This window comes from Drosophila willistoni, unplaced genomic scaffold (assembly GCF_018902025.1).
Source record: "Drosophila willistoni isolate 14030-0811.24 unplaced genomic scaffold, UCI_dwil_1.1 Seg267, whole genome shotgun sequence".
In the NCBI taxonomy this organism is placed as follows: Eukaryota; Metazoa; Arthropoda; class Insecta; order Diptera; family Drosophilidae; genus Drosophila; species Drosophila willistoni.
In genome coordinates, this window is record NW_025814225.1 from 28,899 (window position 1) to 45,632 (window position 16,734).

A 16,734-nucleotide genomic window follows, 5' to 3' on the forward strand; every position below is an offset into this window, starting at 1 on the left:
GCAACTATCACCTTTGCGTTAACAGAATTATTGCGTGGCAATTCTTTTTCGTGAAACGAAGAAGCGCAATGTGCTTTTGTGAACATCAAGTCTAAACTTAGCTCTTCTCCGTTTTTAGCACACCCAAATTATAAAAAACCGTTTATAGTGCAATATGATGCAAGTATGCTTGGAGTAGGTGCGCTTTTAGCCCAAGTTGATGAGTTCGGATTCGAACGACCCATCACGTTTATGTCTAAAAAACTTAACAAAGCACAACGAAATTATTCGGTCACCGAAGTCGAATGTCTTGCTGTAGTGTTGGCGATTACAAGATTTCGAATGTATATCGAAGGCCATGAGTTTAAAGTCGTAACTGATCACGCTAGTTTGCGGTGGCTTATGAACCAACAAGAACTAAGCGGTCGATTAGCCCGCTGGTCAATGAAGCTGCAGGGGTATAACTTCCAGATAGAACACCGGAAAGGTAGTGAAAATGTTGTTGCTGACGCTTTGTCGCGATCATTTGAAAATGAAATAGCTTCCCTGCAAATGGAATTATCTCCTGAAATCGACTTGTCGTCGTCGGCATTTGAATCCGAAGAATATAGATCTCTGAGAGACAAATATGTAAAGGCAAATCTTCCGGATTTTCAAGTTATTAATCAATATATATATCATCGCACTGACTTTATGACTGGGAATTCAGCGGATAACGATAAGATGTGGAAATTGCTGGTGCCCCAAGAACTCCGTGATAGTGTTATTAGAGCAGCCCACGATCCTCCCAACTCAGCCCATTGCGGCATAGCAAAATGTTTAGAGCGTATTCGGCGTAACTTTTTCTGGCCAGGACTAGTTGTAGACGTTCGGAAGTACATTCAACAGTGTGAGATATGTCAAACCTGCAAATACCCAACATGTAAACTAAAACTAAACAGTTGCTCCGCGAAGAAGTCTCGAAAATAGTGTTAGAACTCGACCATTTAATATTCGGAGTAATCCAAATGCAATTGACCAAGAGATAGTACCAGAACGACCCGATCGAGTATCTAGTATAATTTTTAACTGGCATATACGATTCACAGGGTCCTCCAAAGATATAACTGTAGAAGATTTCATTTATCGAGTAAATTGTTTAACAACCCAAAGTTTGAATGGAGACTTTAACTTGCTTTATAAATTCGCTAATCTGCTCTTCTCGGGACCAGCCCTAACATTTTTCTGGCGATGTCATCGAACCTCGAACGAAATGAACTGGTTCGATCTATGCATTCGTTTAAGAGATAGGTATAAAGACCAAAGATCAGACGGAGACATAATGGATGCCCTTCGCAGACGCAAGCAGGCCTCCAACGAAAATTTTGATGAATTTCTCGATTCTATGTTGGCTATTACAGATGCTTTGCGAGAACCTTTAAACGATTCAGAATTCATAGCTGAAGTGCGAAACAATTTAAGACCCGACTTATTTCATGAAATTTTGCATGTAGAGACACCAAACCTAGCCGCCTTGCTTAGGGAATGTCATAAGCATGAAGAATTTTTCCGCAGCTTTCGGTCAAGACAGCTAACGCGTCAAATAGGCAGTAAGCGTATGGTGAATGCATTGTTGCATGATGAACCAGTAGTTGAACAGCTAGATGACGAAACAGATGACACTATGGATGTGTGCGCATTGCGTGCACCAGAGAAAATAAAATGCTGGAATTGTGACGAATTAGGACATGGTTATCAGAACTGTTTGCAACAACGTCGCATATTTTGTTATGGGTGTGGACTAGTAGATGTGTATAAACCAAATTGTTTAAAATGTAATCCGCGTACGGGAAACTAGTCGCAGGATATCGTCCGATTAGTGAAGAGGGATGTCCGCCCGTAGTCTTGGATAAACCAAAGAATTTAATAATCAACTCAGACGTGACCTTACTTAATAACTCTGACTTACCTAATACTAAACAGTTCAAATCATAACATGTGCGGTTGCAGGAGTATACCAAGCGAAGATCTGAAATATTTGACAAAGCGATGCCGCACTAAGTTAAAGAAACTTACCATATCAACCATAATCAACCTGGATAACGACATACGACCTTTTATTGATTTATCAATAGATGGACAAATTTACACTGCTTTACTAGACAGCGGAGCTAACAAAAGTGTAGTAGGTGGAGAATTAGCAACAAAACTTATGACCACCAAGCAATATTGTCCCAAAACTCGCGGTAACGTTAGGACAGCCGATGGGCAATCGCAACAGGTGGTTGGTACGATTACAAGCAATCTCACTTATAACTCGAAAAGCGCCAACTTAGAATTTCTCATAGTACCGACTATTACTCAAAAGGTAATTTGTGACATGGACTTCTGGAGAACATTTGGTCTTTCAATTTCTCATATCCAATCAGAACCTAAAATTTCTGAAGTTTCTGTTGAGGACGATAAAATACCATTAACAGCTAGTCAGCATAGTCAATTACAAACTGTAATAACTGGATTTCCAACTTTTGAAAGAGATGGCTTAGGTTTTACGAGCCTTATAGAACATATTATTGACACCGAAAACGCCAAGCCAATTAAACAAAAATTTTACCCAATATCACCAGCGAAGGAAAACTTATTATGTCTGGAGAGAGACAAAATGTTAAAGCTAGGTTACAGTAAAAGACGCATATCCAATACCTAATCTAGAAGGCCTATTAAGTAGACTTCCCCCTGTACATTGTATTTCCAAGATTGACCTTAAAGATGCCTTTTGGCAAATCGGTCTGGAAGAATCATCGAAAGGGAAAACAGCGTTTACAGTTCCCAATCGCCCATTGTATCAATTTAGGAGAATGCCTTTCGGAATGTGTAATGCCCCCCAAACGATGTGTCGTTTAATGGACCAAGTTATTCCGTATCAGCTCAAAACTCAAGTATCAGTTTACCTTGACGACCTATTGATATTATCAAATCATTTCGATGAACATCTTGCTCATCTTAGTGAGGTATCTGCCCGTCTGAAGCAGGCAGGGCTAACCATTAACATCCAGAAGAGTTAATTTTGTCTGCGAAAAGTAGAGTACCTAGGGTATATAGTCGGAGAGGTCACGTTAAGAGTTAACTCAGACAAGGTTAAAGCCATATCCGAGTTCCCAGTGCCGAAAACCAAGCGACAGCTTAAGAGATTTTTAGGAATGACTGGATGGAATCAGCGATTTATCTCACAATATGCAAATATCACCTTTGCGTTAACAGAATTATTGCGTGGCAATTCTTTTTCGTGAAACGAAGAAGCGCAATGTGCTTTTGTGAACATCAAGTCTAAACTTAGCTCTTCTCCGTTTTTAGCACACCCAAATTATAAAAAACCGTTTATAGTGCAATATGATGCAAGTATGCTTGGAGTAGGTGCGCTTTTAGCCCAAGTTGATGAGTTCGGATTCGAACGACCCATCACGTTTATGTCTAAAAAACTTAACAAAGCACAACGAAATTATTCGGTCACCGAACTCGAATGTCTTGCTGTAGTGTTGGCGATTAAAAGATTTCGAATGTATATCGAAGGCCATGAGTTTAAAGTCGTGACTGATCACGCTAGTTTGCGGTGGCTTATGAACCAACAAGAACTAAGCGGTCGATTAGCCCGCTGGTCAATGAAGCTGCAGGGGTATAACTTCCAGATAGAACACCGGAAAGGTAGTGAAAATGTTGTTGCTGACGCTTTGTCGCGATCATTTGAAAATGAAATAGCTTCCCTGGAAATGGAATTATCTCCTGAAATCGACTTGTCGTCGTCGGCATTTGAATCCGAAGAATATAGATCTCTGAGAGACAAATATGTAAAGGCAAATCTTCCGGATTTTCAAGTTATTAATCAATATATATATCATCGCACTGACTTTATGACTGGGAATTCAGCGGATAACGATAAGATGTGGAAATTGCTGGTGCCCCAAGAACTCCGTGATAGTGTTATTAGAGCAGCCCACGATCCTCCCAACTCAGCCCATTGCGGCATAGCAAAATGTTTAGAGCGTATTCGGCGTAACTTTTTCTGGCCAGGACTAGTTGTAGACGTTAGGAAGTACATTCAACAGTGTGAGATATGTCAAACCTGCAAATACCCAACATGTAAACTAAAACCGCCTATGGGAAACCAAACCATAAGTGAACGACCATTCCAAAGACTATATGTGGATTTTATCGGTTCTTTCCCTCGCTCCAAACAAGGAAATATCGGAATTTTTATCATTCTAGATCACTTTAGTAAATTTACCTTCTTAAAACCTGCAAAGAAATTTAACTCGAATGTAATAATATCTATCTTAAGGGATGATATCTTTAGCTGCTTTGGTGTGCCACAGTATATAGTCAGTGATAATGGCACTCAGATTAAAAGCCAGGAGTTCACAACATTTATTAGGGATTACGGAGTGCAGCACGTATTTACCGCTGCGTATTCTCCACAGGCCAATGAGGCTGAAAGAGTAAACCGATCAATTAATGCGGCCTTACGGTCCTATCTCCGTTCGGATCAATGTCACTGGGATCAATTTCTCAGTAGTATAAACAGTGCCTTACGAAATCATATTCATCAATCAATTGGAATTTCACCCTATGTGGCGGTGTTTGGCCAAAACATTATAACCCACGGAAAAGACTACAAATTATTGACCAACCTTAATCTACTGAATGAAGCTACGGTTCGGCTAGATAGACTAGACAATTTCGTACGGATTAGATCTGATATTCAAAAATATTTAGATAAAGCTTATGATACAAATCAACGGACATATAACTTGAGGAGTAAAATACGCAACTTCGAAGTGGGCCAAACCGTCACTAAGCGTCACTTTAAACTCAGCAACCTAGCCAATAATTTTAATGCTAAATTAGCACCAGCCGGAGTTAAAGTCAAGATCAAGAACAAACTCGGAAATCATTTGTATGTAGTTGAAAACCTTTCAGGAAAAGAGCTTGGAACCTTCCATGCCAAGGACCTTTGGTAATCAGCTTAGCACCCTTTGATTTTTTTTTCAGCTTTGAGCCTCCACTTAATGGGGGTGTCATTCGAATCTGTGGTGTAAGGGTGCGCTGTTTCAAACATTAAATTATATAAATCTGCTAGCTAGACGAATATATTTGGCATACACTATTTCTAAGGCGAATTGACCTTGAGCTTTTTTTTTGGAACCGAGCTTACACGATCCACTTCCATAGAAAAGCTCATACAAGACAAGTGCCCAAAAATTGAGCTTGAATAGTGTGCAGGGAGTCTAGAATGGTCTGAGCTAGAGTGCAGTTGTGCGAATAAGACGAGGGAAAACGCGAAAAAAAAACCGCAAGTGCAAGCAATGCACGTGGAGTTATGTAACACTCCGGTACCCTCATGGACATACATAAGTCCACGCCTCTTTTTTTTCGAGTTCCAATTTTAATTAAGGAACGAAAATAAAACGCCACTGCCAGCGCTGCCTTGCCTTAAATAAATGCAAGCGCGTACTCATTGTGTTAGCCACCATAAGGCCGATGACGACCCCATCCATGGTTTCATGTCGGACTTTTGGGACTACGACCAAATAAATGTCGGCCCAGTCCATGAAACGTGCGCCTATCTGTGTAAACGGGAAATGCATTTCACTTCCGCTGTCAAATAGCAATTTTGCAAACATTTGCAACTAGTGCGACAACGGAATAGTTTTTTTTTTCCATATATAAAGTGAGTAAATATTGTATTGATTCCGTGCAAATATCCACAGGAATTCAATTTGTTAGCACCTCATCCTACTGGCATTGCGTCTAATAACCAAAGTCAAAAGGGGATGTATGGAATGGGAAGGAATTGTTTCTGCGTCAAATATAGAAAAACTTTTTGCATTTGAGCCTTAACTATTCCTATTCACTTTGCCTTGGACACACTAAGAATTTCGAATTCCAAAAAGCAGAATCTCTTCGTTGGTTAGCCAGAATAGGGAAAACTCCTCAGGGTTACAGAACAGACAAGACCAGAAAAAAGCGAAATGAACCTCCTCTCGTCCTGCTATTGTCTTTGTGTCGGCGGGGCACGCAAGTGAAGTGTACATATGTGAGAATCATTTGGAAAATTTGGCAACTTTAGTATTTGACATCCGGTCCATTTGGTCAATGGTGTGGGCGGTAACCTGAGAGCAATCAGACACATGTTCACCAAGTTCTCGTTTGTTGTTACCATTTTCCATGCATTTTAAAGAACTTTCAACAACAACAAAAAGTTGATTATGAAATTGCTCTGGCAAATTTTTTGCATAAACAAAATACAAAACAAACATAAATAGGCTGACATACAGTCAGAGACATACAATCGTCTGCTTTTGGCAGAGTGTATCCCACTACTAGTTTTCACCCTTCCCTCATCCCGCCCATTTGCTGTTTGCATAGGATCAAAAAAATAGAAGGACAGTGGCGAGTGAGCCAGCATGCGCATCCCAAGGCGCTTTTATTGAGCCCTTTAAGTTTTTAGTAAATAATACAAAAGCAACAACTCAAAAGCCTTGGCGGCAAATTGCCAACGTTCTATTGTAACTGTAAATGTTGTGCGATGCGTAGAATTCGGATGATCAATGATGGGCATGGGACAAAGCCCAATGCCAATTCCAATCCCAATCCCAAACCTATCCCTACCCAAGAACCCAAATGGGGGACAAGCGTTGAGTGGATCCAAGGGTCAAAACTTCTAAAGAATTTTGTACAAGTTTGCTTTAATTTTCAACATAATTGATTTCCATTAAGAACGCAAACCCCATTCCAGTCAGTCAGACATTCAGTCAAGTTATCAATGTCAGCCAGTTTGCCATGCAAATGATGCATTAAGTTTCGGTTTCTGATTTTGACTCTAGGACAGCTTTAATATACACACACACACGGAGAAACAGAGATATGAGTTTGAACAGAAATTTTGCCCAAAAAGTAGAATGTGCGAATGACATAATTGACCTTTAAGCAAATTACTGTGCTCTAGGAGAACTGTGCGAAGTGTAGTTTTAGCAAAGGTTTCTATTTCATTATAATCATACCTTAGTGTGTATGATTATAATGAAATAGAAACCTTTGCTAAAACTACAGTCTGGGGAAATCGAATAACTACCATGATTATTTCCAAAAATAACAACTATCAAATCATTGAATTATACATTTTGCAATATAGTTAGCAACAAATTTACTACGTTATTGTCCTGACATCGTAGTCATTTGTGATTCTCCAATTGAAATTAAAGAAAAATGTTTAATGTTCATGTTCAATATCTTGTGAGTCGAATTTTAGGTTATTATTTTTTAGGCCACTAAACAAAAACTATGCAGTACACAATTTCATATCGATTTCATTTTACATCTTGTCTAATATTTGGCAATGTCCTTTCCTTTTTCCCACCCCCTTCTTACAGTTTCATATGTACTTGAATAACCGCAAAACAAGAACAACAAACGAGAAAAGCAAAAGCAGTAAAATAAACAAAATCACAATATCCTATATACAATGCTATATGCAATGTTTCAATGGGTAAATAGTAAAATTCATTGAATAAGTATTAGACAAGATTTCTCCATTACATCACAAAAATTACAAGTTGTACAAGAAGCAGATAGAAAAAGAAAAAGGGGAAAAATATTCATTCGACAATTTGTCGAAAATAAATTTTCAATTGGAATTTAGCTTGAGCTTTTGGTTAGGCTTTATTGAGGTTCCTTTTTGTGGGTTATGGACACTGGCCAGTTCAAGCAGTGAACATGCTAATCTACTAGAGCAAATGGTATAGACTGCCCGTAGATGCCGATGAATGCAGATGCATATGGAGAAGAAGTTTGCCAGGTAAATACAATGCCAAACTTCAGGCAAAAGCTATCTGTGTGTGTGTGTGTGTGTGTATATGCAAAGAAAGAAAAGAAAAACTAAAATAAAAACAGAAAATGGAAGAGATGCTATGGCTAAAAGCATTTCATGCTACGACATCTGCATATGCAGGCTGACTCCAGGACATGCTGGCTTCCTCGATTGCTACGGCAGGACACGCAAAAGCGCAGCGCAAATATTGACCAAAATGCTAAAGCATTCAGAAAAGGCCAACAACAATGGGGCAAGGGTAAAGCCAAAGCTAAATCCTAACACAGACTATTTTTGTGTGTGAGTGGCTACGGGGACGGAGGAGGGCGGGGCTGTGGAGTTGCTGAGAGTAAGGGGCAGGATACATGTATGCCCCGATGCTTGGCATCCAAAGGCGTTTTATCCTTATGCTGGACCAATATTGCCCATTCGAAATGATGGATCACTTGTTCACTTCATTTACGTGAATTTTCTGGTACAAGTATTTCAATCCCTGTTTGTTTGATTTGCAATTCTCGCTTTCGGGTTGCACTTAACTATATTAATTTTCGAATCGATTTTCCTTTTTTCACATTTCTAAAGCTGTTTTCGTTGTGCTCAACTTAAGAATTTGTTTTGTTGGTGAGTATTTTGCGAATAACGGTAACAACACAAGTAGCAGGAAAGTTTGCCTGCTGCTAGTGGTGATGGTGGATCAAAATAATACCGGAAACCGGAAACTGCCAACGGAAATGTGCTTTGTCTTTTTGACGGCGACGGCGCAGCAGTTAGAAAATACTTGAAGCAAAGGATGTCGAGCAGCACTACCAACAACAACAACAACAACACCAAAAACAACAACAAGGACACCGACAACGACAATAAGAGACTGTACTCCCCCGCCTGAAACCCCTTACATTTCCATTTCTCTAGCCTCTCACATTTATGCCTCTTAATAAGAATATTTGTCATTTGATGTTAGCATTTTAGCTAAATGCGAAATTAAATGAAGTGGATTTACATATTTCGTAGCCTGCCTGTACTTTTAAGTACACATAGCAGTCACCCAACCACCATCACTCCCACCCACCATTCACTTACTCCTCACTGTCCTTTTTCTCTTTCTGTGTGTGTGTGTGTGTTTGCAGCTGCTCCGGAAAATAACTTTTTAATGAGATAAACTCGTTGATTTCTAGATTCTCTGCACTATGGTTTCCTTTGGTGGCCACGAAACGAGCAAAACGCCAGGCGCCCAGCTTCTGCTTCAGCTTCAGCTTTGGGAGTCGCATTCCCCGCGGATTACACAAAGTTGCAAAATTTTCTGTGACAAATTTATTTGTGTGCCGCATTATATTGCTGTGGGTGTAGGTGTGTGTGTGTGTGCAGGTTTTTGTGAGACTTTTGTGTTTGTGTGTGAAAACTTAATGAGCTAGCAGACTGTTAAAGGAGCTCAACAGCTGCTGTCGCCATTGCAGCTCAGCCGTTGCTGTCTTGAAATTAAATTCAAATATTCTACTTCTATGTATAGATATGTGTGTTTGTGTGTGTATGTGTATGTGCGGTTTCCATTATAATTTGGCAAAAAGTTTTGCCATTTCGGCATTTCTTTACTGAATCTACAGGATCTGCCCTTGGTTATTTGACGATGAAAAAAATATTAAAATAAATTTCAAACACAAGTTACACAAGATTGCGCATTAAAAAATTCAATATATTTTATTGTTTTATTACTATAAACTATACAGTTTAAATCATCGTTTGACCGTTCCTAGTTAGAATAGTCGTTAGACAAATAAATCTGCCGTATTCGCAACTTTTTTTTAACATTTCAAAATATAAATTCGATAAAATAAAAATATAAAAGCGTCATCTAATCGCAAAACTCAAATTCGATCTTCCAAAAAGATAGTTTAAGGTGGTTGCATCTCTCCTTGATGATATCCACACTATTCGCATCCATCCAGATCTCAACCTGTTCATTGGGGCAAATATCCGTGACTATAGGGGCTGCATTTTCCCGGCTCACCACAGCCCACTTCTCCGTCGTAATATCAGAGTTCTGCAGTTCCAGGAACTTGAAAATTCGATGCAAACAAGGTTCGACCTTTGGCCACGTAACTCTGGCGATAGAGATAGAACCGGATGATATAAATGGTCAGCAGCCCCCTTACATAAACATACTTCCAGAGATCAGGCAGTTTGTTGTGGTGGTAGTTTCCTCCTCGGAATGCGCAAAAAACTTCTGCGATCTGTTAGAAGAGTTCTTTGGTATATTTTTGGATTTCGGAAACGTTCGCTGCTTAGACTTTATTGCGGTCACTCCGGTGACTGAAACGAAAGAAGAATGAAAAGTTTTATTGTGACAGTTGAAGTTCGTTTGTTTGCTTCTACCATCATCATTTCCCTTTCTATTCTTTTGTCTCGTTTTTACTACATAGCAAGTTCGTTCCTTTTTTTATTCATGGTCTAATGATGGACCAAATGTGTTTTGGTTCAGAGTATGGCATTAATCAAATATCCGCATAATTAATTGTTCATAATAATGCTTGGGAGTGGCAAATGCTGCTATCTCACGTGACCTTAACGTGTACATTGGTACTCTATTTCGTGCCACACACACACACATCATGACGATGTTGCCACTGCGGCCGAGTGGCATCCAATGAAAACTGCATTTGCCATGCCAAACATTTTTGCCATTTGCCTTTTTGTGTGCACATCCATCATTTTAGCTTCATTAGAGGCATGCTCTACAAACGACAGGGTTCCAAAACCCAACCTCAATGCCTATATCGTGAGCCCTTAAAGGTATGCTATAAAGTATGCAATGTAACTGGACGGACGCGAATGCATTTGCCTGTGTTGACTCGACCCACGCGCCGTGGACCCCTTGGCTTATAATAACTTCTGACCCCCTCCAAACGCCCCTGGTTCCAACTTCATCCAAGTTGTTGAGGAGTTGATGAGTAGAGAGTGTGATAGAGAGTTTTATTTCCTAAGAAATATTACAAATTAAATCAACAATCCACGGCTCGATATCAAGTGACCGTTTTTGTACACTAGCCCTTCTAGTGTCTTCCAACACGTGTCTTTATTTATTTATTTTATTTATTTATTTATTTATTTATTTTACGTCAACTAACACAGCAGTCGACGAAAAAGCTTAAGCTAAAGACAGATAGTAATTAAATAAAGAAGGTAGCTTAGCTTTATACACAACTAAACATCCCCGGCCCGGTGGAGGTGTTTTATTTGCACAAGGTGCCAGCTATGCCCCGATTCACAGCCAATGTGGCCAGGGATGAGTTGCAGCCAATCCAAGTCCAGAATATTTTCATTGGTTTCGCTGTAGATGATTAAAAAGTATAGCGCGAAGAGAAGTGACAGAAAGATGAGGAGAGATAAGGTGAGAAAGGTTGTTAAAAGATTGGCAAAGAACACGAAGAGGTTCGTGAAGAGAGTAGTTAGTCAGACATCTAGTAAGGTGAATAGGAAAAAAGTTTCTGGTCCGACGTGAGGGAACACAAAAATACAGCGTATCTAGTAAATTGGTAGAAATGACTTCGCCGTTGACTAGTTTATGGAGAAAGAGAATGCCAAAAACAAGCCTACGGTTATAAAGTGAAGGAAGATTAATAAGAAGAAGTCTATCAGAATAAGAAGGTAGGCGAAGACCCGGGTCCCAATTTAGACCGCGTAGCGCAAACTTTAGGAATTGCTTCTGTACCGATTCAATACTACGCTGGTGAACATCATATTGCGGGTTCCACACTGGCGAGCAATATTCTAGAGTAGGGCGAACTAACGAAGTGTATAAAACCTTTGTTACATAGGGATCATCAAATTCTTTGGCCCAACGTTTAATGAAGCCGAGAAGGCAGCTTGCTCTGTTGACAATTGAAGAAATATGAACATTAAATGAAAGTTTAGGGTCAAACATAACGCCTAAGTCTTTGAATGATGGAACACAATCTAACAGAACAGACTTAATAGAGTAATGAGCTAGGAGCGGAGACAAACGACTGAAAGTCATAAAAGAACACTTAGAGGCATTAAGGTGTAATTTATTAACGTGGCACCAATCACAGAACGCATCGAGATCTGATTGCAAGTACTGTTGGAAAGAAGGATCATTATAGGAATAACAAATCTTGACGTCATCCGCAAACATGAGCACGCGTGAATGCGCCAAGGCCAAAGGCAAATCATTTATAAACAATGTAAATAATAGTGGGCCCAGATGACTGCCTTGGGGTACACCTGACGTAACTCGAACAGTTTTAGATATCGAGGAACGAAAAGACACCTTTTGGGTTCTGCCAATAAGATACGACTTTAACCAACCCAATAATTTTGGTGAAAAACCCATGATGTTAAGTTTCGCGAGAAGCAAAGAATGATCAACCGTATCAAAAGCCTTACTGAAGTCAGTATAAATAACATCAGTTTGACACTTTTTACGGAAGCCATGGTGTACAAGGGTAGTCAATTCTAAAAGGTTGGTAAGCGACGAACGACCTTTCATGAAACCATGCTGACAAGGAGAAATAGTGGATCTGGATAGATGTTGAAGAGAAGACGTAATAATTTTCTCAAACAGTTTAGGTATTGCCGAAAGTTTGGCAATGCCACGGTAGTTGGAAACATCCGATTTGCTACCCTTTTTAAAAAGCGGAATAATAAATGACTCCTTCCAAATATCAGGAAATCTACAAGTCTCACTCGATATAAAGAATAACCGAGCTAAAGGCTTAGATAGGGAAATAGAACACATTTTAAGGATGCAACTAGGTATATCATCAGGCCCGGGAACGAAGGAAGACTTCATAGATGACAAGCTAGAGAGAATACAGTCTTCAGTAATACTGGGAAAAAACATACAATTTAAATGTGGGATTGAAAAGGGATAGGGTGTGGGATCCGAAACAGTAGTAGAATATGTCGACTGAAAAAATTTAGCAAACAGATCTGCAATATCTAAATCATTATTAGCAGACTGGTCGTTAAGTCTGAAGGTGGAAGGTAGGACATTAGAGCGTCTTTTGGAATTGACAAAGTTGTAAAATCTTTTGGGGTTATTATAAAATTCAGCCTTACAGCGAACGAGATAATTGTTGTAACATTGAGTATTTAAGAGACAAAATTGAGATTTGGCTATACAATAATTTGCATAGTCAAGTCGCGAACCAGTTTTTTTAAATCTTTTAAAATATCTCGATTTAATGTTACGAAGATTAGAGAGCCTACGTGTGAACCAGACTGGCGAGCTGGAGACGGTAGAGACATTCACATAAGGAACGCATTTATCAATTAGAGAATTAAGAGCAGAATAGAAAAACTTCACTGCACAATCTATATCGCAGCACTCAAATAGAAACGACCAATCAAAAGAGAAAATAAGGCTGTTAAGAAGATTGAAATTTGTTTTACGAAAACATCTACGACGAGAATTTGAGATGTTTTTAAATAAATTAGTAACGGAATTGTAAGAAATAGTAACTTCAATGGTAGGATGATAAGGATCTTCAGGTTTCACTAGTGGCTGTGTTTGCGATACAGCACTAACAGTGGGATCAGAGACAAAAACAAGATCAAGGATTCTTTTAGAACAGTTAAGGAAAGAATTCAACTGATATAGTGGACATTCAAGTAGGCTATCAAGAAAAACATGTTGAGATGAAGGAATTAAGAAAGATAGATTATCATCAACAAGCCAAGAAATATTAGGCAAGTTAAAATCACCTAAAACTATAAGAACATCCCGATCTTTAAGACGACCAAAAATAGTTCGTAAAGCATCAGCATGGTGCACGTAGATCATGGTATCAGAAGCTGGAGGAATATAAGAACAAGAGATATATAGGCTAAAGTTAGAACATGTAACTTCGACGCAAATAAACTCAACACCTAAGGGGAGATCAATCGGCACCACACTTGAAGATAGATTCGAGTTTACAGCAATGAGTACTCCACCGCCACGACGACCAACACGATCAAGCCTATAAGAAATAAAATTATTAGAAAGAATTTCATTATCTAGAACAGAGGAGTTAAGCCAAGTTTCAGAGAAAGCTAATATGTCAGCTGAAAAGGTTTGGCTATCACAGAAAAGGTTCGACAGCTTGGTAAGAAGTCCTCTTACATTTTGATAATGAATGCAAAGACTAGACGTTATTAGTTTTTTGAAGCAGAAGATAAAGTAGGAAGGTGGACAGGCAACGGACGAGAGCGCTTATTGGGCGCAAACTCGTGTACAACTAGGCCCTCTGGCCAAAAATTAGGGTCAACCATAGCTGAGAAGTACTCATTTGGTACTGTAATTTTAAAAGAGGAGATTTCGCGAGGCCTAGAAAACTTAAACTTTTGAATTAAAACCTTAGCAGGGCAAATATTACCAATGTAAGCTGCCACAGACGACTCAGAAGTATCTGGAGCAAGCCTAGAAATAAATAATTGTTTGCGATGAGGCACTACAGTTAGTGGAGGAGGAGGAGCATTGGGATCCGCAAGTGATTGAGAGCCGGCATGATCCTGTGATTGATCAGAGTTCCCGTGAGGGATAGATTGAGGTACACCAGGGCTTGTAATGGGTACTTCAATCTGAAAAGAAGAGCATAAAGAGGGACAAGAAGATGGTGTAGGCGAAAGTAAAATCGGAGAGGAAGTAATAGAGAGAGCTGGCGACTGCTTACGAGGCAACTCAAGGGTACATATCTTGTGCAATTTCTCAGAAGGTGGAACAAATTTGAATTGCGACAATAATTGAACGCTAGAGTCACACTCGTTTGACAGCTGTTTGGCCAGTTTGTTTAAAGAAAGAAACCTTAAACGAAGATCCCTATACATACGGCTAAAATCAAGCTGCTGGCTGGCACAAGATGGGCAAGTCCATCGCATTAAGCCAAGCTCAGGCTTAGACACAGACAAACCAGAAAATTTGTCGTAGTCGCGGCCATTGAGGCCAGCACATTTTAAGTGAATAAGATTATCGCAGAGCCAACAAGATATTGCTCTATACTGATCATCAAAACGATCAGAATGTTTGCAATTAGGTAGACAACAAGCCATTGAAAAGCCGAAAGAAAGGCAAAAAAATTATATATATATAAGAATATATAGAAAAATTAAATTCACAGCACAAAGATAATTATTGATAAATAATCAATAATTACAAATAAAACAAAGAGACAGCTAGAGTGCACAGCACAACAGAGAGTGCAAGAACAGTTATAAGCCGAGCTTTGAGAGGCGGCCTTACAAAAGTGATTACGCGGGAGAGAAGCTAAGCACAAGCACAAAGCAGAGAGAACAACAAAGCCACTAGCACTGATGGTATGATGGGGGCGATGAGGGGAGCAACTGCAGAAGCAATGACGAAAGAGAAAAAAAAAGAAAAAAAAAAATATGTAATTGCACCAAACACTAATCACGAAAAAGAAAAAACTGTTTAAACTGATTAATTTGGCGAATTATGGAAATAAAACACAAGGGAGTCAAGCGAACAACACCAGCGGAAGTGTAAACAAATTAAGCACAATTAAAAATTGAGAAAAAACAATAAATATTAATAAAAACTCAGGAGCTATGCAAAAACACGACCGTCACGTCAGAGAGCAGAAAGCTTACAACACTAACAATCATAGCTAAATTATGTGTAGTCTAATACTATCAAATTACATTTCAATTTGAATTTAAATTCTAACGCTATTGTCATTTCTTCACAACATCCCCGCCACCGTGAATCTAGTCCATCTTAGATTCACCAAAATCCAGTTTGGCTAATAAGAAATCCAAAAATATCCCTAAGAACTGTTCTAACAGATCGCAAAAGTTTTTAGCACATTTCGAGGAGGAAACCACCAAACTGCACAAACTGCCAGTTCTCTTGAAGTATGTTTATGTAAGGAGTCTGCTGACCATTTATATCATCCGGTTCTATCTCCATCTCAGATTTAACCGAGCATGGTCTGGATTTGGTTTCGCAGCCTCCCATACCGCATGCTTCCTCCATACCACCATACGAGGGGATTTGTACACACTCCTCACTGGATTCGAGAACCTTTTTGAAGCTATTTTTAAAAGATGGAATATTTGGTCATACTGAAATTTGATTTCCTATTTCTAACACTTACCGTTTAGTCTCTATGGGTACGTTTCATGCCCTTGGGCATTTCGTTTGTGTCCCCGTTTGAGATTGCTTGATCCGGAGGAGAGCTCACTTAGAGAGAGCTGGCTACCATCCGATGATACAGTCTCAAAGCTAGAGTCCGATGAACTCTGACCACCAACCAAGACAGGCTCAACCATAATCTGGCCCACAAAATTATTGCCGTCGTAGCACGACATAATCGGCCTCACACGTTTATTACCTCCCAAGGCAGCAACTTTTGCTATGAGATCTGAATCGGCCAACGTTACATCAGAAGCAGAAATCTCCAATGTTCCCGGCTGAATATTGAACAGACTTTGGAGCTCTGTCTTAAGCTCGTATACGGTCGCTGAGATTGGGAGCTTCATAACCAATGGATGGAAAAGAACACTTGGTCACGATAATAAAAAGTAATATTCTTACGTTGACTAAACTTTCCGGATGGCAGGATCAATTGAACAGTCAACATAATTTCACTTTTTTTTTTTTTTTTTGATTTTCCGACGTAAAACAATAATTTTGTTTTATTTTGATGTTGACTGTATGAGTTCACGAAGTAGAATGAATACTGTACCCCCTTGACCAGGTCGAATTTTACAAACATCCCTGGTTTTCTTGGATCTCAAAAAAGTGTGAATTGCTGCTGTCCAACTGATAAAAATATATAAACTGAACAATGGGCAATGAAAAAGCCTGTAGTGTATCAATAAGAGAATTCAAGTTTATGGAATTCTTAAAAATACCATATTTTAAAGTCTCGCCATATACAAGGTTGATATTTACA

General features: G+C 39.2%; 1 protein-coding gene across 1 annotated transcript; it reads right to left on the reverse strand.

Moving 5' to 3' along the window:
- Positions 1-9,671: 9,671 nt before the first annotated feature.
- LOC111519388 lies at positions 9,672-16,419 on the reverse strand. The gene is made up of 5 exons (XM_023179872.1): positions 16,374-16,419; positions 15,954-16,299; positions 15,662-15,870; positions 9,973-10,129; positions 9,672-9,921 (listed from the first exon to the last, which is right to left on the reverse strand). The coding sequence occupies exons 1-5, from the start codon at positions 16,417-16,419 to the stop codon at positions 9,672-9,674; spliced, it is 1,008 nt and encodes a 335-aa protein (XP_023035640.1).
- Between the last annotated feature and the right edge of the window lie 315 nt (positions 16,420-16,734).